The following is a 25,539-nucleotide window of genomic DNA, read 5'->3' as shown; positions in this document are numbered from 1 at the left end:
TATCGCTTGCAGGAGGAGCAGGTCAAGAGCCTCAAGACAGCGCTGGTGAGAGTCAGCAGCATCATCAGCAGCATCATCATCAGCATCATCATCAGCATCATCATCAGCATCATCATCAGCAGCATCATCAGCAGCATCATCATTATCATCAGCAGCATCATCAGCAGCATCATCAGTAGCATCATCATCAGTATCACCAGCATCATCAGCAGCATCAGCCTCATGAGCATGAGCATCATCAGCATCATCATTATCAGTAACATCATCATCAGCATCATCATTATCATCAGCAGCATCATCAGCATCATCAGCAGCATCAGTAGCATCATCAGCATCAGCATCATCAGGAGCATCAGCATCATCATTATCAGCATCATCAGCATCATCATCAGCATCATCAGCAGCAGCATCATCAGCAGCATCATCAGTAGCATCATTATCAGTAACATCATCATCGTCATCAGTAACATCATCATCGTCATCAGCATCATCGTTATCATCATTATCAGTAACATCATCATCAGCATCATCATCATCAGCATCATCATCATCAGCATCATCATTATCAGCATCAGCAGCAGCATTAGTAGCATCAGCATCATCATCAGCATCATGATGATGATGTGAAGATGGTGATGATGGTTGTGGTGATAGTGGTGGTGATGGTGATGGTGTGTGTGATGGTGGTGATGGTGGTGATGGTGGTGGTGGTGATGATGGTGGTGATGATGATGGTGGTGTGTGTGATGGTTGTGATGGTGGTGGTGATGGTGATGGTGATGATGGTGGTGGTGATGGTGATGATGGTGGTAGTGGTGGTGATGGTGGTGGTGATGGTGATGGTTATGATGGTGGTGATGGTGATGATGGTGGTGGTGGTGGTGATGATGGTGATGATGGTGGTGATGGTGGTGATGATGGTGATGATGATGGTGGTGATGGTGATGATGGTGGTGGTGGTGGTGGTGATGATGGTGGTGATGGTGGTGATGGTGGTGATGATGGTGATGGTGGTGATGATGATGGTGGTGATGGTGGTGATGATGATGGTGGTGATGGTGGTGATGGTGATGGTGGTGATGGTGATGGTGGTGTGTGTGTGTGATGGTGGTGATGGTGGTGATGGTGATGATGGTGATGGTGGTGATGGTGGTGTGTGTGTGTGTGTGTGATGGTGGTGATGGTGGTGATGGTGGTGTGTGTGTGTGTGTGATGGTGGTGTGATGGTGGTGATGATGGTGATGGTGATGATGATGGTGGTGATGGTGATGATGGTGATGGTGATGGTGGTGATGGTGATGGTGGTGATGGTGATGGTGGTGTGTGTGTGTGTGTGATGGTGGTGTGATGGTGGTGATGATGGTGATGGTGGTGATGGTGATGGTGGTGATGGTGATGGTGGTGATGGTGATGGTGGTGTGTGTGTGTGATGGTGGTGATGGTGGTGATGGTGATGATGGTGATGGTGGTGATGGTGGTGTGTGTGTGTGTGATGGTGGTGATGGTGGTGATGGTGGTGTGTGTGTGTGTGTGATGGTGGTGTGATGGTGGTGATGATGGTGATGGTGATGATGATGGTGGTGATGGTGATGATGGTGATGGTGATGGTGGTGATGGTGATGGTGATGATGGTGGTGGTGGTGGTGATGGTGGTGGTGATGGTGATGATGGTGGTGATGATGGTGATGGTGATGATGATGGTGGTGATGGTGATGATGGTGATGGTGGTGATGGTGATGGTGGTGTGTGTGTGTGTGTGTGATGGTGGTGTGATGGTGGTGATGATGGTGATGGTGATGATGGTGATGGTGGTGGTGATGGTGGTGGTGGTGATGGTGGTGGTGATGGTGGTGTGATGGTGGTGGTGATGGTGGTGATGGTGATGGTGGTGATGGTGGTGTGTGTGTGATGGTGGTGATGGTGATGGTGGTGATGGTGATGGTGGTGTGATGGTGGTGTGTGTGATGGTGGTGTGATGGTGGTGATGGTGATGGTGGTGTGTGTGTGATGGTGGTGTGATGGTGGTGATGGTGGTGGTGATGGTGGTGTGTGTGTGATGGTGGTGTGATGGTGGTGATGGTGGTGGTGATGGTGGTGGTGGTGGTGGTGATGGTGATGGTGGTGATGGTGATGGTGGTGGTGGTGGTGATGGTGATGGTGGTGTGTGTGTGTGTATGGTGGTGTGATGGTGGTGATGGTGGTGGTGGTGATGGTGGTGGTGGTGGTGATGGTGATGGTGGTGTGTGTGTGTGTGATGGTGGTGTGATGGTGTATCTTAATTTCATTTATTATCTCATCCTTCCACCCACCTCCACCACACTCCCACCTACCTCAGCTCGGACTGTGAGCCCCCCACCCCCTCCACACCACCATCATCACCACCCCCCACCAACCCACCATCACCATCACCACCACCCACCCACCATCACCCCACACCACCCCACCATCATCACCATCATCATCACCATCACCATCACCACCACCATCACCACCATCACCACATCACCATCATCACCATCATCACCATCATCATCACCATCACCATCATCACCATCACCATCATCTCCATCACCACCACCACCATCACCACCATCACCATCACCACCATCACCACCATCACCACCACCATCACCACCACCATCACCACCATCACCACCACCATCACCACCATCACCATCACCACCATCACCACCATCACCACCACCATCATCACCACCATCACCACCATCACCACCACCATCACCACCATCACCATCACCACCTTCACCACCATCACACACACACCACCATCACCACCACTATCACCACAACCATCATCACCATCATCATCACCACCATCACCACCACCATCATGAAAACCATCACCACCACCATCACCACCATCACCACCACCATCACCACCATCACCCCATCATCATCATCACCACCATCATCACCACCATCATCACCATCACCACCATCATCATCACCACAATCATCACCACCATCACCACCACCATCATCACCATCACCACCACCATCACCACCACCACCATCATCACCATCACCACCACCATCACCATCATCACCATCATCACCACCATCATCACCACCATGACCATCACGACCATCACCACCATCATCACCATCATCAGCATCATCATCACCAGCACCATCATCACCACCATCATCACCACCATTACCACCATCACCACCATCATCACCACCATCGCCACCATCACCACCACCACCACCATAACCATCACCACCATCACCACCACCATCACCACCACCATCACCACCACCATCATCATCACCACCATCACCACTACCATCACCATCACCACCATCATCACCATCACCACCATCACCACCATCATCACCACCATCACCACCACCATCACCACCACCATCATCACCATCACCACCATCATCACCACCATCACCACCACCATCACCACCATCACCACCATCATCACTACCATCACCACCACCATCACTACCATCACCACCATCACCACCACCATCACCACCACCATCACCACCATCACCACCACCATCACCAGCATCATCACCACCATCACCATCATCACCACCATCACCACCACCATCACCACCATCACCACCACCATCACCACCATCACCACAACCACCATCACCACCATCAACATTGATGATGCTACTGATGATGATGCTGATGATGATGCTGATGATGCTACTGATGATGATGATGCTACTGTTGATGATGCTGCTACTGATGATGATGATGCTACTGATGATGCTACTGATGATGATGATGATGATGCTACTGATGATGATGCGCCTGATGGTGATGTTCCTGATGATGATGCTACTGATGATGATGTTGCAGATGATGATGATGTTGCTACTGATGATGATGATGCTACTGATGATGATGGTGATGTTGCTGATGATGATGATGATGGTGATTGCAGCTCCCTGCCCGAGCTGCTGGAGAAGAAACGTCTAATCGACACTCACACCAACATCGCTACCGCTGTGTTAGAACACATTAAGGTGTAGTAACATCACCACCATCATCACCTCCATCACCATCATCACCACCATCACCTCACATCATCATCATCACACTCACATCATCACCACCATCACCACCATCATCACCACCATCACCACCATCATCACCATCACCACCATCATCACCATCACTTCCATCACCACCATCACGACCATCATCACCACCACACTCACACCATCACCACCATCACCACACTCACACCATCACCACCATCACCACCATCACCACCACACTCACACCATCACCACCATCACCACCACACTCACACCATCACCACCATCACCACACTCACACCATCACCACCATCACCACCACCACCACCACACTCACACAACCATCACCACCACCATCACCACCATCACCACCATCACCACCACCACCATCACCACCACCATCATCACCACCATCACCACAATCACACTCACACCATCACCACCATCACCACCCCACCCACACTCACACCACCACCACACTCACACCACCACCATCACCACCACCATCATCACCACCATCATCACCACCACCACCATCACCACCACCACACTCACACCATCACCACCATCACCACACTCACACCATCACCACCACCATCACCACCATCATCACCATCACCACCACACTCACACCACCACCACCATCACCACCATCACCACCATCACCACCACCACCACCATCACCGCCATCACCACCATCATCACCATCATCACCATCACCACAATTACACTCACACCATCACCACCACCACCATCACCACCATCACCACCACCACCATCACCACCATCACCACCACGATCACCATCACCACCGCACTCACACCATCACCACCATCACCACCATCACCACCACCACCATCACCACCACCACCATCACCATCACCACCATCACCACCATCATCACCACCACCATCACTGCCATCACCACCACCACCACTACCACCATCACCACCACCACCACCACCATCACCACCACCACCATCACCACCACCACCACCATCACCACCACCATCACCATCACCACCACACTCACACCACTACCACCATCACCACCACCACCACCATCACCACCACCACCACCACCATCACCACCACCACCACCACCATGATGTGGTGAATGTTGTTCACGATGGCCGTGTCTGTGTTTAGGCTCGCCGCCTGGATGTGTACTTTGAGCTGGAGGAGCGGATGATGGGGAAACTGTCACTTGACAGACCACTCATGGAGTTCATCACGGATCCAGACGGTCAGTCAGGGCTGAGTGTACCTAGTGGAGAGACACATTTGGCAGCCACTCAGCCACCCACTCACCCACCCACTCACCCACTCACTCACTCACCCACTCACTCACTCACCCACCGACCCACTCACTCACCACTCACTCAACCACTCACTCACTCACCCACTCACCCACCCACTCACCCACTCACCCACTCACTCACTCACCCACTCACTCAACCACTCACTCACTCACTCACCCACTCACCCACCCACTCACCCACTCACCCACTCACTCACCCACCGACCCACTCACTCACCACTCACTCAACCACTCACCCACTCACCCACTCACTCACTCACCCACTCACTCACCCACCGACCCACTCACTCACCACTCACTCAACCACTCACTCACTCACCCACTCACTCACCCTCTCACTCACCCACTCACTCACCCACTCACCCACTCAGTCACACACCCACGCACTCACCCACTCACTCACCCACTGACCCACTCACTCACCCACCCACTCACTCACCCACCCACGCACTCACTCACCCACTCACTCACTCACTCACCCACTCACTCACTCACCCACCGACCCACTCACTCACCACTCACTCAACCACTCACTCACTCACTCACCCACTCACTCACTCACCCACTCACTCACCCACTCACCCACTCACTCACCCACCCACGCACTCACCCACTCACTCACCCACTGACCCACTCACTCACCCACCCACTCACTCACTCACCCACGCACTCACTCACTCACTCACCCACTCACTCACTCACCCACTCACTCACTCACCCACTCACTCACTCACTCACCCACTCACTCACCTACTCACTCACCCACTCACTCACTCACCCACTCACTCACCCACTCACTCAGTCACCCACTCACTCACTCACTTACCTACTCACTTACCCACACACTCACTCACCCACTCAATCACCCACCCACTCACTCACCCACTCACTGACACACAGACAAAGCTCTCCCAATTAGCCTCTTGCAGGGCTGTAGGGGCAAGTGCTGTTACATACAAACATTCACACACACCGACACACACACAGACACACACACACATATACACACAGATATGTATACACACAGACACACACACAGACACACCCACACATAAACACACAGACACACACAAACAGACACACACACAGACACACACAGGCAGCATCCAAATAATAGTCTGTCTCTCTCCCTGTGTCTCTCCCCGTGTCTCTCTCTCCCTGTGTCTCTCGCCCCGTGTCTCTCTCCCCGTGTCTCTCTCCCCGTGTCTCTCCCCCCCGTGTCTCCCTCCCCGTGTCTCTCTCTCTCTCCGTGTCTCTCACCCCGTGTCTCTCTCTCCCCGTGTCTCTCTCTCTCCTCGTGTCTCTCTCCCCGTGTCTCTCTCTCCCCGTGTCTCTTTCTCTCTCCGTGTCTCTCACCCCGTGTCTCTCTCTCCCCGTGTCTCTCTCTCTCCTCGTGTCTCTCTCCCCGTGTCTCTCTCTCCCCGTGTCTCTCTCCCCATGTCTCTCTCCCCGTGTCTCTCTCCCCGTGTTTCTCTCTCCCCGTGTCTCTCTCTCCCCGCGTCTCCCTCCCCGCGTCTCCCTCCCCGTGTCTCTCTCCCTGTGTCTCTCTCCCCGTGTCTCTCTCCCCGTGTCTCTCTCCCCATGTTTCTCTCCCCATGTCTCTCTCTCTCTCCGTGTCTCTCTCCCCGTGTCTCTCTCCCCATGTTTCTCTCCCCATGTCTCTCTCTCTCTCCGTGTCTCTCTCCCCGTATCTCTCCCCGTGTCTCTCTCCCCGTGTCTCTCTCCCCGTGTCTCTCTCTCCCCGTGTCTCTCTCTCCGCGTGTCTCTCTCTCCGTGTCTCTCTCTCCCCGTGTCTCTCTCTCCGCGTGTCTCTCTCTCCGCGTGTCTCTCTCCCCGTGTCTCTCTCCCCGTGTCTCTCTCCCCATGTCTCCCTCCCCGTGTCTCTCTCCCCGTGTCTCTCTCCCCGTGTCTCTCTCCCCGTGTCTCTCTCTCCCCTTGTCTCCCTCCCCGTGTCTCTCTCTCCCCGTGTCTCTCTCCCCGTGTCTCTCTCTCCCCGTGTCTCTCTCTCCCCGTGTCTCTCTCTCACTGTGTCTCTCTCCCCGTGTCTCTCTCCCCGTGTCTCTCTCCCCGTGTCTCTCTCCCCGTGTCTCTCTCCCCGTGTCTCTCTCTCCCCGTGTCTCCCTCAACGTGTCTCTCTCCCCATGTCTCTCTCTCCCCGTGTCTCTCTCCCCGTGTCTCTCTCACCCCGTGTCTCTCTCTCCCCGTGTCTCTCCCCGTGTCTCTCTCTCCCCGTGTCTCTCTCCCCGTGTCTCTCTCCCCGTGTCTCTCTCCCCGTGTCTCTCTCTCCCCGTGTCTCTCTCTCCCCGTGTCTCTCTCTCCCCGTGTCTCTCTCCCCGTGTCTCTCTCACCCCGTGTCTCTCTCACCCCGTGTCTCTCTCTCCCCGTGTCTCTCTCTCCCCGTGTCTCTCTCTCCCCGTGTCTCTCTCCCCGAGTCTCTCTCTCCCCGTGTCTCTCTCTCCCCGTGTCTCTCACCCCGTGTCTCTCTCTCCCCGTGTCTCTCTCTCCCCGTGTCTCTCTCCCCGTGTCTCTCTCCCCGTGTCTCTCTCTCCCCGTGTCTCTCTCCCCGTGTCTCTCTCCCCGTGTCTCTCTCTCCCCGTGTCTCTCTCTCCGTGTCTCTCTCCCCGTGTCTCTCTCCCCGAGTCTCTCTCTCCCCGTGTCTCTCTCTCCCCGTGTCTCTCACCCCGTGTCTCTCTCTCCCCGTGTCTCTCTCTCCCCGTGTCTCTCTCCCCGTGTCTCTCTCCCCGTGTCTCTCTCTCCCCGTGTCTCTCTCCCCGTGTCTCTCTCCCCGTGTCTCTCTCTGCCCGTGTCTCTCTCTCCGTGTCTCTCTCCCCGTGTCTCTCTCCCCGTGTCTCTCTCCCCGTGTCTCTCACCCCGTGTCTCTCTCACCCCATGTCTCTCTCCCCGTGTCTCTCTCCCCGTGTCTCTCTCTCCCCGTGTCTCTCTCTCCCCGTGTCTCTCTCTCCCCGTGTCTCTCTCCCCGTGTCTCTCTCTCCCCGAGTCTCTCTCTCCCCGTGTCTCTCTCTCCCCGTGTCTCTCTCTCCCCGTGTCTCTCTCTCCCCGCGTCTCTCTGTCCCCGTGTCTCTCTCACCCCGTGTCTCTCTCACCCCGTGTTTCTCTCTCCCCGTGTCTCTCTCCCCGTGTCTCTCTCTCTCTACGTGTCTCTCTCCCCGTGTCTCTCTCTCCCCGTGTCTCTCTCCCCGTGTCTCTCTCTCCCCGTGTCTCTCTCTCCCCGTGTCTCTCTCCCCGTGTCTCTCTCCCCGTGTCTCTCTCTCCCCGTGTCTCTCTCTCCCCGTGTCTCTCTCCCCGTGTCTCTCTCCCCGTGTCTCTCTCCCCATGTTTCTCTCCCCGTGTCTCTCTCTCCCAATGTCTCTCTCCCCGTGTCTCTCTCCCCGTGTCTCTCTCCCCGTGTCTCTCTCCCCGTGTCTCTCTCCCCGTGTCTCTCTCTCTCTCTCTCCCCGTGTCTCTCTCTCCCCGTGTCTCTCTCCCCGTGTCTCTCTCTCCCTGTGTCTCTCTTCCCGTGTCTCTCTCTCCCCGTGTCTCTCTCCCCGTGTCTCTCTCCCCGTGTCTCTCTCCCCGTGTCTCTCTCCCCGTGTTTCTCTCTCCCCGTGTCTCTCTCCCCGTGTGTCTCTCCCCGTGTCTCTCTTTCTCTCCGTGTCTCTCTCCCCGTGTCTCTCTCCCCGTGTCTCTCTCCCCGTGTCTCTCTCTCCCCGTGTCTCTCTCCCCGTGTCTCTCTCTCTCTACGTGTCTCTCTCCCCGTGTCTCTCTCTCCCCGTGTCTCTCTCCCCGTGTCTCTCTCTCCCCGTGTCTCTCTCTCCCCGTGTCTCTCTCCCCGTGTCTCTCTCCCCGTGTCTCTCTCTCCCCGTGTCTCTCTCTCCCCGTGTCTCTCTCCCCGTGTCTCTCTCCCCGTGTCTCTCTCCCCATGTTTCTCTCCCCGTGTCTCTCTCTCCCAATGTCTCTCTCCCCGTGTCTCTCTCCCCGTGTCTCTCTCCCCGTGTCTCTCTCCCCGTGTCTCTCTCCCCGTGTCTCTCTCTCTCTCTCTCCCCGTGTCTCTCTCTCCCCGTGTCTCTCTCCCCGTGTCTCTCTCTCCCTGTGTCTCTCTTCCCGTGTCTCTCTCTCCCCGTGTCTCTCTCCCCGTGTCTCTCTCCCCGTGTCTCTCTCCCCGTGTCTCTCTCCCCGTGTTTCTCTCTCCCCGTGTCTCTCTCCCCGTGTGTCTCTCCCCGTGTCTCTCTTTCTCTCCGTGTCTCTCTCCCCGTGTCTCTCTCCCCGTGTCTCTCTCCCCGTGTCTCTCTCTCCCCGTGTCTCTCTCCCCGTGTCTCTCTCTCTCTACGTGTCTCTCTCCCCGTGTCTCTCTCTCCCCGTGTCTCTCTCCCCGTGTCTCTCTCTCCCCGTGTCTCTCTCTCCCCGTGTCTCTCTCCCCGTGTCTCTCTCCCCGTGTCTCTCTCTCCCCGTGTCTCTCTCTCCCCGTGTCTCTCTCCCCGTGTCTCTCTCCCCGTGTCTCTCTCCCCATGTTTCTCTCCCCGTGTCTCTCTCTCCCAATGTCTCTCTCCCCGTGTCTCTCTCCCCGTGTCTCTCTCCCCGTGTCTCTCTCCCCGTGTCTCTCTCCCCGTGTCTCTCTCTCTCTCTCTCCCCGTGTCTCTCTCTCCCCGTGTCTCTCTCCCCGTGTCTCTCTCTCCCTGTGTCTCTCTTCCCGTGTCTCTCTCTCCCCGTGTCTCTCTCCCCGTGTCTCTCTCCCCGTGTCTCTCTCCCCGTGTCTCTCTCCCCGTGTTTCTCTCTCCCCGTGTCTCTCTCCCCGTGTGTCTCTCCCCGTGTCTCTCTTTCTCTCCGTGTCTCTCTCCCCGTGTCTCTCTCCCCGTGTCTCTCTCCCCGTGTCTCTCTCCACTTGTCTATCAGCTGGAACTCCTGAAGATAAGATGCGGCTTTTCCTCATTCACTACATCTGCTCACCTCATCCTCCGTCAGAGGTGAGCCTCAGTCTGGCTCTGTGAGTCTCAGTGATTAACACTGAACCCTGTGGGAGCCTTAGTCTGGCTCTGTGAGCCTCAGTGATTAACACTGAACCCTGTGGGAGCCTTAGTCTGGCTCTGTGAGTCTCAGTGATTAACACTGAACCCTGTGGGAGCCTTAGTCTGGCTCTGTGAGCCTCAGTGATTAACACTGAACCCTGTGGGAGCCTTAGTCTGGCTCTGTGAGTCTCAGTGATTAACACTGAACCCTGTGGGAGCCTCAGTCTGGCTCTGTGAGCCTCAGTGATTAACACTGAACCCTGTGGGAGCCTTAGTCTGGCTCTGTGAGCCTCAGTGATTAACACTGAACCCTGTGGGAGCCTTAGTCTGGCTCTGTGAGCCTCAGTGATTAACACTGAACCCTGTGGGAGCCTCAGTCTGGCTCTGTGAGTCTCAGTGATTAACACTGAACCCTGAGGGAGCCTTAGTCTGGCTCTGTGAGCCTCAGTGATTAACACTGAACCCTGTGGGAGCCTTAGTCTGGCTCTGTGAGCCTCAGTGATTAACACTGAACCCTGTGGGAGCCTTAGTCTGGCTCTGTGAGCCTCAGTGATTAACACTGAACCCTGTGGGAGCCTTAGTCTGGCTCTGTGAGTCTCAGTGATTAACACTGAACCCTGTGGGAGCCTCAGTCTGGCTCTGTGAGTCTCAGTGATTAACACTGAACCCTGTGGGAGCCTCAGTCTGGCTCTATGAGTCTCAGTGATTAACACTGAACCCTGTGGGAGCCTTAGTCTGGCTCTGTGAGCCTCAGTGATTAACACTGAACCCTGTGGGAGGGAGCCTTAGTCTGGCTCTGTGAGTCTCAGTGATTAACACTGAACCCTGTGGGAGCCTTAGTCTGGCTCTATGAGCCTCAGTGATTAACACTGAACCCTGTGGGAGCCTCAGTCTGGCTCTGTGAGTCTCACAGATTAACACTGAACCCTGTGGGAGCCTTAGTCTGGCTCTGTGAGTCTCAGTGATTAACACTGAACCCTGTGGGAGGGAGCCTTAGTCTGGCTCTATGAGTTTCAGTGATTAACACTGAACCCTGTGGGAGGGAGCCTTAGTCTGGCTCTGTGAGTCTCAGTGATTAACACTGAACCCTGTGGGAGGGAGCCTTAGTCTGGCTCTGTGAGCCTCAGTGATTAACACTGAACCCTGTGGGAGCCTTAGTCTGGCTCTGTGAGTCTCAGTGATTAACACTGAACCCTGTGGGAGCCTTAGTCTGGCTCTGTGAGCCTCAGTGATTAACACTGAACCCTGTGGGAGCCTTAGTCTGGCTCTGTGAGTCTCAGTGATTAACACTGAACCCTGTGGGAGCCTTAGTCTGGCTCTGTGAGCCTCAGTGATTAACACTGAACCCTGAGGGAGCCTTAGTCTGGCTCTGTGAGTCTCAGTGATTAACACTGAACCCTGTGGGAGCCTTTAGTCTGGCTCTATGAGCCTCAGTGATTAACACTGAACCCTGTGGGAGCCTTAGTCTGGCTCTATGAGTTTCAGTGATTAACACTGAACCCTGTGGGAGGGAGCCTTAGTCTGGCTCTGTGAGCCTCAGTGATTAACACTGAACCCTGTGGGAGCCTTAGTCTGGCTCTGTGAGCCTCACTGATTAACACTGAACCCTGTGGGAGGGAGCCTTAGTCTGGCTCTGTGAGTCTCAGTGATTAACACTGAACCCTGTGGGAGCCTCAGTCTAGCTCTGTGAGCCTCAGTGATTAACACTGAACCCTGTTGGAGCCTTAGTCTGGCTCTGTGAGCCTCAGTGATTAACACTGAACCCTGTGGGAGGGAGCCTTAGTCTGGCTCTGTGAGTCTCAGTGATTAACACTGAACCCTGTGGGAGCCTTAGTCTGGCTCTGTGAGCCTCAGTGATTAACACTGAACCCTGTGGGAGCCTTAGTCTGGCTCTGTGAGCCTCAGTGATTAACACTGAACCCTGTGGGAGCCTCAGTCTGGCTCTATGAGCCTCAGTGATTAACACTGAACCCTGTGGGAGCCTTAGTCTGGCTCTGTGAGTCTCAGTGATTAACACTGAACCCTGTGGGAGCCTTAGTCTGGCTCTGTGAGCCTCAGTGATTAACACTGAACCCTGTGGGAGGGAGCCTTAGTCTGGCTCTGTGAGTCTCAGTGATTAATACGGAACCCTGTGGGAGCCTCGGTCTGGCTCTGTGAGTCTCAGTGATTAACACTGAACCCTGAGGGAGCCTTAGTCTGGCTCTGTGAGTCTCAGTGATTAACACTGAACCCTGTGGGAGCCTTAGTCTGGCTCTATGAGTCTCAGTGATTAACACTGAACCCTGTGGGAGCCTCAGTCTGGCTCTGTGAGCCTCAGTGATTAACACTGAACCCTGTGGGAGCCTTAGTCTGGCTCTATGAGTCTCAGTGATTAACACTGAACCCTGTGGGAGCCTCAGTCTGGCTCTGTGAGCCTCAGTGATTAACACTGAACCCTGTGGGAGGGAGCCTTAGTCTGGCTCTGTGAGTCTCAGTGATTAACACTGAACCCTGTGGGAGCCTTAGCCTGGCTCTATGAGCCTCACTGATTAACACTGAACCCTGTGGGAGCCTCAGTCTGGCTCTGTGAGCCTCAGTGATTAACACTGAACCCTGTGGGAGCCTTAGTCTGGCTCTATGAGTCTCAGTGATTAACACTGAACCCTGTGGGAGGGAGCCTTAGTCTGGCTCTGTGAGTCTCAGTGATTAACACTGAACCCTGTGGGAGGGAGCCTTAGTCTGGCTCTGTGAGTCTCAGTGATTAACACTGAACCCTGTGGGAGCCTTAGTCTGGCTCTGTGAGTCTCAGTGATTAACACTGAACCCTGTGGGAGCCTTAGTCTGGCTCTGTGAGTCTCACAGATTAACATTGAACCCTGTGGGAGCCTTAGTCTGGCTCTGTGAGCCTCAGTGATCAACACTGAACCCTGTGGGAGGGAGCCTTAGTCTGGCTCTGTGAGTCTCAGTGATTAACACTGAACCCTGTGGGAGGGAGCCTTAGTCTGGCTCTGTGAGCCTCAGTGATTAACACTGAACCCTGTGGGAGCCTTAGTCTGGCTCTGTGAGTCTCAGTGATTAACACTGAACCCTGTGGGAGCCTCAGTCTGGCTCTATGAGTCTCAGTGATTAACACTGAACCCTGTGGGAGGGAGCCTTAGTCTGGCTCTGTGAGTCTCAGTGATTAACACTGAACCTTGTGGGAGCCTTAGTCTGGCTCTATGAGTTTCAGTGATTAACACTAAACCCTGTGGGAGGGAGCCTTAGTCTGGCTCTGTGAGTCTCAGTGATTAACACTGAACCCTGTGGGAGCCTCAGTCTGGCTCTGTGAGCCTCAGTGATCAACACTGAACCCTGTGGGAGCCTTAGTCTGGCTCTGTGAGCCTCAGTGATTAACACTGAACCCTGTGGGAGGGAGCCTTAGTCTGGCTCTGTGAGTCTCAGTGATTAACACTGAACCCTGTGGGAGCCTTAGTCTGGCTCTGTGAGCCTCAGTGATTAACACTGAACCCTGTGGGAGCCTTAGTCTGGCTCTATGAGTCTCAGTGATTAACACTGAACCCTGTGGGAGGGAGCCTTAGTCTGGCTCTATGAGTCTCAGTGATTAACACTGAACCCTGTGGGAGCCTTAGTCTGGCTCTATGAGTCTCAGTGATTAACACTGAACCCTGTGGGAGCCTTAGTCTGGCTCTGTGAGTCTCAGTGATTAACACTGAACCCTGTGGGAGCCTCAGTCTGGCTCTGTGAGTCTCAGTGATTAACACTGAACCCTGTGGGAGGGAGCCTTAGTCTGGCTCTGTGAGTCTCAGTGATTAACACTGAACCCTGTGGGAGCCTTAGTCTGGCTCTGTGAGTCTCAGTGATTAACACTGAACCCTGTGGGAGGGAGCCTTAGTCTGGCTCTGTGAGCCTCAGTGATTAACACTGAACCCTGTGGGAGCCTCAGTGATTAACACTGAACCCTGAGGGAGCCTTAGTCTGGCTCTATGAGCCTCAGTGATTAACACTGAACCCTGTGGGAGCCTTAGTCTGGCTCTATGAGCCTCAGTGATTAACACTGAACCCTATGGGAGCCTTAGTCTGGCTCTATGAGCCTCAGTGATTAACACTGAACACTGTGGGAGGGAGTCTTAGTCTGGCTCTGTGAGTCTCAGTGATTAACACTGAACCCTGTGGGAGCCTTAGTCTGGCTCTGTGAGTCTCACAGATTAACACTGAACCCTATGGGAGTCTTAGTCTGGCTCTGTGAGTCTCAGTGATTAACACTGAACCCTGTGGGAGCCTTAGTCTGGCTCTGTGAGTCTCACAGATTAACACTGAACCCTGTGGGAGCCTTAGTCTGGCTCTGTGAGCCTCAGTGATTAACACTGAACCCTGTGGGAGGGAGCCTTAGTCTGGCTCTGTGAGTCTCAGTGATTAACACTGAACCCTGTGGGAGCCTTAGTCTGGCTCTGTGAGTCTCAGTGATTAACACTGAACCCTGAGGGAGCCTTAGTCTGGCTCTGTGAGTCTCAGTGATTAACACTGAACCCTGTGGGAGCCTTAGTCTGGCTCTGTGAGCCTCAGTGATTAACACTGAACCCTGTGGGAGTCTCAGTCTGGCTCTATGAGCCTCAGTGATTAACACTGAACCCTGTGGGAGTCTTAGTCTGGCTCTATGAGCCTCAGTGATTAACACTGAACCCTGAGGGAGGGAGCCTTAGTCTGGCTCTGTGAGCCTCAGTGATTAACACTGAACCCTGAGGGAGGGAGCCTTAGTCTGGCTCTGTGAGCCTCAGTGATTAACACTGAACCCTGTGGGAGCCTTAGTCTGGCTCTATGAGCCTCAGTGATTAACACTGAACACTGTGGGAGGGAGTCTTAGTCTGGCTCTGTGAGTCTCAGTGATTAACACTGAACCCTGTGGGAGCCTTAGTCTGGCTCTGTGAGTCTCACAGATTAACACTGAACCCTATGGGAGTCTTAGTCTGGCTCTGTGAGCCTCAGTGATTAACACTGAACCCTGTGGGAGGGAGCCTTAGTCTGGCTCTGTGAGTCTCAGTGATTAACACTGAACCCTGTGGGAGCCTTAGTCTGGCTCTGTGAGTCTCACTGATTAACACTGAACCCTGAGGGAGCCTTAGTCTGGCTCTGTGAGTCTCAGTGATTAACACTGAACCCTGAGGGAGCCTTAGTCTGGCTCTGTGAGTCTCAGTGATTAACACTGAACCCTGTGGGAGCCTTAGTCTGGCTCTGTGAGTCTCACAGATTAACACTGAACCCTGTGGGAGCCTTAGTCTGGCTCTGTGAGCCTCAGTGATTAACACTGAACCCTGTGGGAGGGAGCCTTAGTCTGGCTCTGTGAGCCTCAGTGATTAACACTGAACCCTGTGGGAGCCTTAGCCTGGCTCTGTGAGCCTCAGTGATTAACACTGAACCCTGTGGGAGCCTTAGTCTGGCTCTGTGAGTCTCAGTGATTAACACTGAACCCTGTGGGAGCCTTAGTCTGGCTCTATGAGTCTCAGTGATTAACACTGAACCCTGTGGGAGCCTTAGTCTGGCTCTGTGAGCCTCAGTGATTAACACTGAACCCTGTGGGAGCCTCAGTGATTAACACTGAACCCTGAGGGAGGGAGCCTTAGTCTGGCTCTGTGAGTCTCAGTGATTAACACTGAACCCTGAGGGAGGGAGCCTTAGTCTGGCTCTGTGAGTCTCAGTGATTAACACTGAACCCTGTGGGAGCCTTAGTCTGGCTCTGTGAGTCTCAGTGATTAACACTGAACCCTGAGGGAGCCTTAGTCTGGCTCTGTGAGCCTCAGTGATTAACACTGAACCCTGAGGGAGCCTTAGTCTGGCTCTGTGAGCCTCAGTGATTAACACTGAACCCTGTGGGAGGGAGCCTTAGTCTGGCTCTGTGAGTCTCACAGATTAACACTGAACCCTGTGGGAGGGAGCCTTAGTCTGGCTCTGTATCAGTGATTAACACTGAACCCTGTGGGAGTCTCAGTGATTAACACTGAACCCTGAGGGAGGGAGCCTCAGTCTGGCTCTATGAGCCTCAGTGATTAACACTGAACCCTGTGGCAGCCTTTGCCTGGCTCTATGAGCCTCAGTGATTAACACTGAACCCTGTGGGAGGGAGCCTCAGTCTGGCTCTATGAGCCTCAGTGATTAACACTGAACCCTGTGGGAGTCTCAGTGATTAACACTGAACCCTGTGGGAGCCTTAGTCTGGCTCTATGAGTCTCAGTGATTAACACTGAACCCTGTGGCAGCCTTTGCCTGGCTCTATGAGCCTCAGTGATTAACACTGAACCCTGTGGGAGGGAGCCTCAGTCTGGCTCTATGAGCCTCAGTGATTAACACTGAACCCTGTGGGAGCCTTAGTCTGGCTCTGTGAGTCTCAGTGATTAACACTGAACCCTGTGGGAGCCTTAGTCTGGCTCTGTGAGTCTCAGTGATTAACACTGAACCCTGTGGCAGCCTTTGCCTGGCTCTATGAGCCTCAGTGATTAACACTGAACCCTGTGGGAGCCTTAGTCTGGCTCTGTGAGCCTCAGTGATTAACACTGAACCCTGTGGGAGCCTCAGTGATTAACACTGAACCCTGTGGGAGCCTTAGTCTGGCTCTGTGAGCCTCAGTGATTAACACTGAACCCTGAGGGAGCCTTAGTCTGGCTCTGTGAGTCTCAGTGATTAACACTGAACCCTGTGGGAGCCTTAGTCTGGCTCTGTGAGCCTCAGTGATTAACACTGAACCCTGTGGGAGGGAGCCTTAGTCTGGCTCTGTGAGTCTCAGTGATTAACACTGAACCCTGTGGGAGCCTTAGTCTGGCTCTGTGAGTCTCAGTGATTAACACTGAACCCTGTGGGAGGGAGCCTTAGTCTGGCTCTGTGAGTCTCAGTGATTAACACTGAACCCTGTGGGAGCCTCAGTCTGGCTCTATGAGTTTCAGTGATTAACACTGAACCCTGTGGGAGGGAGCCTTAGTCTGGCTCTGTGAGCCTCAGTGATTAACACTGAACCCTGTGGGAGCCTTAGTCTGGCTCTGTGAGTCTCAGTGATTAACACTGAACCCTGTGGGAGCCTCAGTCTGGCTCTGTGAGCCTCAGTGATTAACACTGAACCCTGAGGGAGCCTTAGGCTGGCTCTATGAGCCTCAGTGATTAACACTGAACCCTGTGGGAGCCTTAGTCTGGCTCTGTGAGTCTCAGTGATTAACACTGAACCCTGTGGGAGGGAGCCTTAGTCTGGCTCTGTGAGTCTCAGTGATTAACACTGAACCCTGTGGGAGCCTCAGTGATTAACACTGAACCCTGTGGGAGGGAGCCTTAGTCTGGCTCTGTGAGTCTCAGTGATTAACACTGAACCCTGTGGGAGCCTTAGTCTGGCTCTGTGAGTCTCAGTGATTAACACTGAACCCTGTGGGAGGGAGCCTTAGTCTGGCTCTGTGAGTCTCAGTGATTAACACTGAACCCTGTGGGAGGGAGCCTCAGTCTGGCTCTATGAGCCTCAGTGATTAACACTGAACCCTGTGGGAGCCTTAGTCTGGCTCTATGAGCCTCAGTGAGCCTTGTGCTATGTGCCCGCAGGCTGAACTTGATGCGTTCAGCGTTGGACTTGAACGCGGTGGCTGTGACCTCACTCCACTCACCTACATCCGTCGGTGGAGGTGAGCTCACCACTCACCACTACTCACCACTCACCACTACTCACCACTCACCACTACTCACCACTCACCACTACTCACCACTCACCACCACTCACCACTCACCACTACTCACCACTCACCACTACTCACCACTCACCACTACTCACCACTCACCACTACTCACCACTCACCACTACTCACCACTCACCACCACTCACCACTCACCACTACTCACCACTCACCACTCACCACTACTCACCACTCACCACTACTCACCACTCACCACTACTCACCACTCACCACTACTCACCACTCACCACCACTCACCACTCACCACTACTCACCACTCACCACTACTCACCACTCACCACTCACCACTACTCACCACTCACCACTACTCACCACTCACCACTACTCACCACTCACCACTACTCACCACTCACCACCACTCACCACTCACCACTACTCACCACTCACCACTACTCACCACTCACCACTCACCACTACTCACCACTCACCACTACTCACCACTCACCACTACTCACCACTCACCACTACTCACCACTCACCACCACTCACCACTCACCACTACTCACCACTCACCACTACTCACCACTCACCACTCACCACTACTCACCACTCACCACTACTCACCACTCACCACTACTCACCACTCACCACTACTCACCACTCACCACTACTCACCACTCACCACCACTCACCACTCACCACTACTCACCACTCACCACTACTCACCACTCACCACTACTCACCACTCACCACTCACCACTACTCACCACTCACCACTACTCACCACTCACCACTCACCACTACTCACCACTCACCGCTCACCACTCACCACTCACAGCTCACCACTCACCACTACTCACCACTCACCACTCACCACTACTCACCACTCACCGCTCACCACTCACCACTCACCACTACTCACCACTCACCACTCACCGCTCACCACTCACCACTCACCACTACTCACCACTCACCACTCACCGCTCACCACTCACCACTACTCACCACTCACCGCTCACCACTCACCACTACTCACCACTCACCGCTCACCACTCACCGCTCACCGCTCACCACTCACCACTACTCACTCACCACTCACCGCTCACCACTCACCGCTCACCACTCACCACTCACCACTCACCGCTCACCACTCACCACTCACCGCTCACCACTCACCACTCACCACTACTCACTCACCGCTCACCGCTCACCACTCACCGCTCACCACTCACCGCTCACCACTCACCACTCACCACTACTCACTCACCGCTCACCACTCACCGCTACTCACTCACCACTCACCGCTCACCACTCACCACTCACCGCTACTCACTCACCACTCACCACTCACCGCTCACCACTCACCACTCACCACTCACCGCTCACCACTCACCGCTCAACACTCACCACTCACCACTACTCACTCACCGCTCACCACTCACCACTACTCACTCACCGCTCAACGCTCACCGCTCACCACTCACCACTTACCGCTCACCACTCACCGCTCAACACTCACCACTACTCACTCACCACTACTCACTCACCACTCACCACTCACCGCTACTCACTCACCACTCACCGCTCAACGCTCACCACTCACCACTGCTCACTCAACCGCTCACCACTCACCGCTCACCACTCCTCACCACTCACCGCTACTCACTCACCACTCACCGCTCAACGCTCACCACTCACCACTACTACTACACCACCTCACCACCACCAGCTCACCACCAGCTCACCACCACCACCACCTCACCACTACTACTACACCACCAGCTCACCACCACCTCACCACCACCTCACCACCACCAGCTCACCACCACCACCAGCTCACCACCAGCTCACCACCACCTCACCACCACCAGCTCACCACCACCACCAGCTCACCACCACCTCACCACCACCACCTCACCACCACCACCTCACCACCACCACCTCACCACCACCACCTCACCACCACCACCTCACCACCACCACCTCACCACCAGCTCACCACCACACCACCAGTGGTTCTCCCCCCCTGTGTCACCACCTCACCACCACCTCACCACCACCACCACCTCACCACCACCACCACCTCACCACCACCACCTCACCACCACCACCTCACCACCACCACCACCTCACCACCACCACCTCACCACCACCACCTCACCACTGGTACTCACCACCAGCTCACCACCACCAGCTCACCACCACCAGCTCAGCACCACCTCACCACCAGCTCACCACCACCTCACCACCAGCTCACCACCACCTCACCACCAGCTCACCACCACCAGCTCACCACCAGCTCACCACCACCTCACCACCAGCTCACCACCACACCACCACCACCTCACCACCACCACCTCACCACCACCACCTCACCACCACCAGCTCACCACCACCTCACCACTGGTACTCACCACCAGCTCACCACCACCAGCTCACCACCACCTCACCACCACCACCTCACCACCACCACCTCACCACCACCACCACCTCACCACCACCACCACCAGCTCACCACCACCACCTCACCACCAGCTCACCACCACCTCACCACCAGCTCACCACCACCAGCTCACCACCACCTCACCCCCTGTGTGACCACCTCACCACCACCACCAGCTCACCACCAGCTCACCACCACCACCACCTCACCACCACCTCACCACCAGCTCACCACCACCTCACCACTGGTACTCACCACCACCTCACCACCACCTCACCACCAGCTCACCACCACCTCACCACCACCAGCTCACCACTGGTACTCACCACCACCTCACCACCCCCAGCTCACCACCACCAGCTCACCACCAGCTCACCACCCCCAGCTCACCCCCAGTGGTTCTCCCCCCCCTGTGTGCCCAGGAGTTTCTCCAGGATGACCTCGACCAGCATCAGCTCCTCCACCACCTCGTACACAGGGGGTGGAACCAACACCATCAGGTAGACACCTCTCCCTCTCTCTCTGTCTCTCTCTGTCTCTCTCTGTCTGTCTGGGGGTCTCTCTGTGTCTGTCTGGGGGTCTGGGTCTGTCTGTCTGGGGGTCTGGGTGTCTGGGGGTCTGTCTGGGTGTCTGTCTGTGTCTGTCTGGGGGTCTGGGTCTGTCTGTCTGGGGGTCTGGGTGTCTGGGGGTCTGTCTGTGTGTGTGTCTGTGTGTGTGTGTGTGTGTCACTGTGTGTGTGTGTGTCTGTGTGTGTGTGTGTCTGTGTGAGTGTCTATGTGTGTGTCTCACTGTGTGTGTGTGTGTGTCACTGTGTGTGTGTGTGTGACTGTGTGTCTGTGTGTGTGTCTGTGTGTGTCACTGTGTGTGTGTGTCACTGTGTGTGTGTGTGTCTGTGTGTGTGTGTGTCACTGTGTGTGTGTGTCACTGTGTGTGTGTGTCTGTGTGTGTGTGTGTCACTGTGTGTGTCACTGTGTGTGTGTGTGTGTCTGTGTGTGTGTGTCTGTGTGTGTGTGTCACTGTGTGTGTGTGTCTGTGTGAGTGTCTATGTGTGTGTCTCACTGTGTGTGTGTGTGTCACTGTGTGTGTGTGTGAGACTGTGTGTCTGTGTGTGTGTCTGTGTGTCACTGTGTGTGTGTGTGTGTGTCTGTGTGTGTCACTGTGTGTATGTCACTGTGTGTGTGTGTCACTGTGTGTGTGTGTGTGTCTGTGTGTGTGTGTCTGTGTGTGTCACTGTGTGTGTGTCACTGTGTGTGTGTGTCACTGTGTGTGTGTGTGTCTGTGTGTGTGTGTCTGTGTGTGTCACTGTGTGTGTGTCACTGTGTGTGTGTGTCACTGTGTGTGTGTCACTGTGTGTGTGTCACTGTGTGTGTCACTGTGTGTGTGTCACTGTGTCACTGTGTGTGTGTCACTGTGTGTGTCACTGTGTGTGTCACTGTGTGTGTCACTGTGTGTGTCACTGTGTGTGTGTCACTGTGTGTGTCACTGTGTGTGTGTGTCACTGTGTGTGTCACTGTGTGTGTGTGTCACTGTGTGTGTCACTGTGTGTGTGTGTCACTGTGTGTGTCACTGTGTGTGTGTGTCACTGTGTGTGTCAGTATGTTCTCTCGGCTGGTGAACACGGGATCACAGTTCGTCATGGAGGGAGTCAAGAATCTGGTGATCAAGAGACACGTACGGACACACACAGTGACACACACAGTGACACACACACAGTGACACACACACAGTGACAACAACAACAACAACCGCCATTCGCCACTAAGTGGCGGTGACGTCACCACGACGCTTGTGCCAGGCTATGTGCACCCTGAGGCCACGTGAAGTGTCGAACGCCCGCTGGCAGGAGGTCACGGGGCAGACCCAGGTGCCACGGGTCGACTGACTGAGATGACTGGCTGATGCACCACCTGTGCCCCCTACTGTGCCAACCTGCTGTGCTTTAGCCACCCGGCGCTCCGCTCGCTGTTGTGAGCGTCGCTCCTCCGCCCTCCGTTGTTGTTGGAGGGCGACTGCTTCCAACTGCCCAGTAGCGTCCTTCACGAGCCTCCTCCACAGAGGCCGATCTTGACACCGCTGGTACCAGTCATCGGCAAGTCCACTCAGCTCCACGTCCTCCTGTACCACATCACTCCATCTCTTCTCTAGCCCGTGCCGCGCCCGCTTAGCCCCCTCAATCCGGCCAAACAAAAGCTGTTTCGGCATGGGGTGGCTGGGCATGCGGGCTACATGACCCAGCCATCGCAGCCTTGCCTGCCGGAGGAGCTCACCGATGGGACCCTGCCCAGATCTTTCAAGGATTTGTGAGCTCCTCACACAATCCAGTCTGGTTAAACCCAGGATGGATCGTAGGCAGGCCAGCCTAAATGTTTCTAACCGGCGAAGATGTTCCATTAGGGGGGTCCACGTTTCGCAAGCGTAGAGAAGGGAGGGAATGACCGTGGCCGAGAAGACCTGAAGCTTAGTGCGGAGCGACAGACCAGGTAGCTTCCACACAGCGTTACGCAACCGATGAAAAGATATTGCCGCTCGACTGATTCGGAGTGAGACCTCTGCTGTTAAACTGGTGCCAGTCATAAGCACACTGCCCAGGTATGGGAAACTCTCCACTCTCTCCACAACTGCCCCATCACCGATTGGGAGTTGTGGGGGTGGAGTGTCCGATGGTACAAAATACCCAGGCAGGTGCTTGGTTTTGGTGGGGCTGATGGTAAGGCCCCACCTCTTAGTGGCACGCTCCAGTCTCAGCAGCAGCGTCTCCAACTCCTCCTCTGACTGAGCAGCTATTACCAAATCATCAGCATACATAACGTGGTTGAGCAATAGGGAGCCATCCCTTGACCGCACCCGGGCATCGATTAGCCTCCCATTATATCTGTACCATATGGAGATTCCCCCGGTACAGCTATTGAAGGCTTCACGAACTACGTGGTCAAAATAGATGTTAAATAATGTGGGAGCCAGAGGACATCCCTGTCGCACCCCAAGGTGTACAGGGAATGGCTCTGACTCCCGGCCACGTAGTTTTACCCGGGCCCGCTCACCATCATGAAGGTCCTTAATGATCGTGAGCAGAGGGTCAGGTACTCCAAAAGCACGAAGAACGACCCAGAGCCCAGGCCTACTGATGGTATCATAGGCCTTGACCAGGTCAATAAAGCAGAGATGTAGGTCTTGTTGGAATTCCCTACACCTCTGCTGTAGCAGACGGACAGAAAATATGGCATCTGTGCAGGACCGCCCTTTCCTGAAACCGCATTGGGGCTCCGCAAGCCTCTCCTCAGCGTGCCTGGCAAGGCGATGCTGAATAATCCTTGCCAGGACCTTTCCCGGCACACTGAGGAGTGAGATGCCCCTGTAGTTGTTACAGTCTGTGCGGTCCCCCTTCTTAAAAAGGGGGACCACCAGGGCATCCTTCCAATCCTGCGGAACCCGTCCAGTGGTCCAGACTGTTGTTATGATGTCATATAGGGCAGTCTGTGCACAAACGCCACCCTCCCTCAGCATTTCGCTTGGAAGATCATCTCTGCCCGCTGCCTTTCCTGGTCTCAGACTCCGAATCGCCTTCAATACTTCCTCAGCAGATGGCACCTCAGCCAGCCACTCACAGGGGGTGACTTCATCCAATATTTGAGGCACCGCAGCCTCAGCAGGGTCATCCTCACTTTGTGCCACGATGTTTTCCTGGCTGAGGGATTTTCCCTCCCCCAGGACCTCACAGAAATGCTCAGCAAATCTGCGAACCTGTTCCTGGGGGTCGGAAATTGGATCGCCGTTTTTTCCCCTAATGATGGTAATAGGTGTGGCGCTGCAGGTTACTTTTTTGATGGAGTTAAATAGAGATTTGTGATCACGGGCCACTGAGGCAGACTCCATCTCCTCAGCAACCCGCGACCACCACCCATCCTTGCAGCGCCTCACGGCTCTCCGAACCTCCGAGCGAAGGCTGCGGTAAGCCTCCTCATTCTCTGACGTGGGACTCTGTAGCCGATGACAGTGGGCCTGTCGCTTTTTCTCAACCATCGTGAACAACTCCTCTGTCATCCAGGGTGTCTGGGGAGGTCTGGACCGCGTACCCAAAGCAGCCATTGCAGCTGCATGAGTCACAGTCCTAAACCTCGCCCATTTACCCTCGACATCAGGAGGAGTCGGGGACGATGCCAATCCCAGCCGCAAGCGATGATGAAATTCTCGCTTGCAACTTTCATCAGATAACTGAGACCAGGCCACTTTAGGTTGGAATGGGGTCCTGGGTGTACACCCACCACCGGAGTGGAAGAATGGCAGGCGCATCTTACAGATGACTAGTCGATGGTCAGAGGGCAGATCAGCTCCACGGTAGGTCCTGGTGTCAAGGACAGTGACACACACAGTGACACACACAGTGACACACACAGTGACACACACACAGTGACACACACACACACACAGTGACACACACACAGTGACACACACACACACAGACACACATACACACAGACACACACACACATACACACATATACATACACACACATACATAGACACAACAACAACCGCCATTCGCCACTAAGTGGCGGTGACGTCACCACGACGCTTGTGCCAGGCTATGTGCACCCTGAGGCCACGTGAAGTGTCGAACGCCCGCTGGCAGGAGGTCACTGGGCAGACCCAGGTGCCACGGGTCGACTGACTGAGATGAGTGGCTGATGCACCACCTGTGCCCCCTACTGTGCCAACCTGCTGTGCTTTAGCCACCCGGCGCTCCGCTCGTTGTTGTGAGCGTCGCTCCTCCGCCCTCCGTTGTTGTTGGAGGGCGACTGCCTCCAACTGCCCAGTAGCGTCCTTCACGAGCCTCCTCCACAGAGGCCGACAAGTTAGATATTTTAGACGTGGTTTAGCGATAATTAATTGAAGGTGGAGGGGGTTACCAGCCCCTCGCACCCGTCCAGAGCCCCCGTTTAGCCCCTGTGGTGGACACAGACGCCATGAGGGGAGGAGCCAATCAGAATTGGATCTCCCCCCACAGCATTGTCCACGACAGAGTTGCCTACACACACACCTACACACACCTACACAGACACACACAGACACACACATAGACACAGACACACACACATAGACACA

The 25,539-nt window shown here is 54.9% G+C and overlaps 1 protein-coding gene across 1 annotated transcript in view; it reads left to right on the top strand.

Annotated features, from left to right (window-relative positions):
* Positions 1–2,715: 2,715 nt before the first annotated feature.
* LOC116938311 (uncharacterized) overlaps positions 2,716–25,539 on the top strand; it is a 41,095-nt gene continuing 18,271 nt past the window's right edge. The window contains exons 1-6 of the mRNA XM_076064499.1: positions 2,716–4,017; positions 5,182–5,278; positions 10,244–10,314; positions 17,905–17,984; positions 20,859–20,936; positions 22,032–22,107. Coding sequence (XP_075920614.1) covers positions 3,094–4,017; positions 5,182–5,278; positions 10,244–10,314; positions 17,905–17,984; positions 20,859–20,936; positions 22,032–22,107 — 1,326 coding nt within the window. The 5' untranslated portion in view covers positions 2,716–3,093. The remainder of the gene's footprint in view (positions 4,018–5,181; positions 5,279–10,243; positions 10,315–17,904; positions 17,985–20,858; positions 20,937–22,031; positions 22,108–25,539) is intronic.

This window comes from Petromyzon marinus, unplaced genomic scaffold, assembly GCF_048934315.1.
Source record: "Petromyzon marinus isolate PM22_M1 ecotype Great Lakes invasive population unplaced genomic scaffold, UKy_Petmar_22M1.pri1.0 PM_Scaffold_495, whole genome shotgun sequence".
In the NCBI taxonomy this organism is placed as follows: Eukaryota; Metazoa; Chordata; class Hyperoartia; order Petromyzontiformes; family Petromyzontidae; genus Petromyzon; species Petromyzon marinus.
This window is presented reverse-complemented; position numbering and strand designations above follow the sequence as displayed.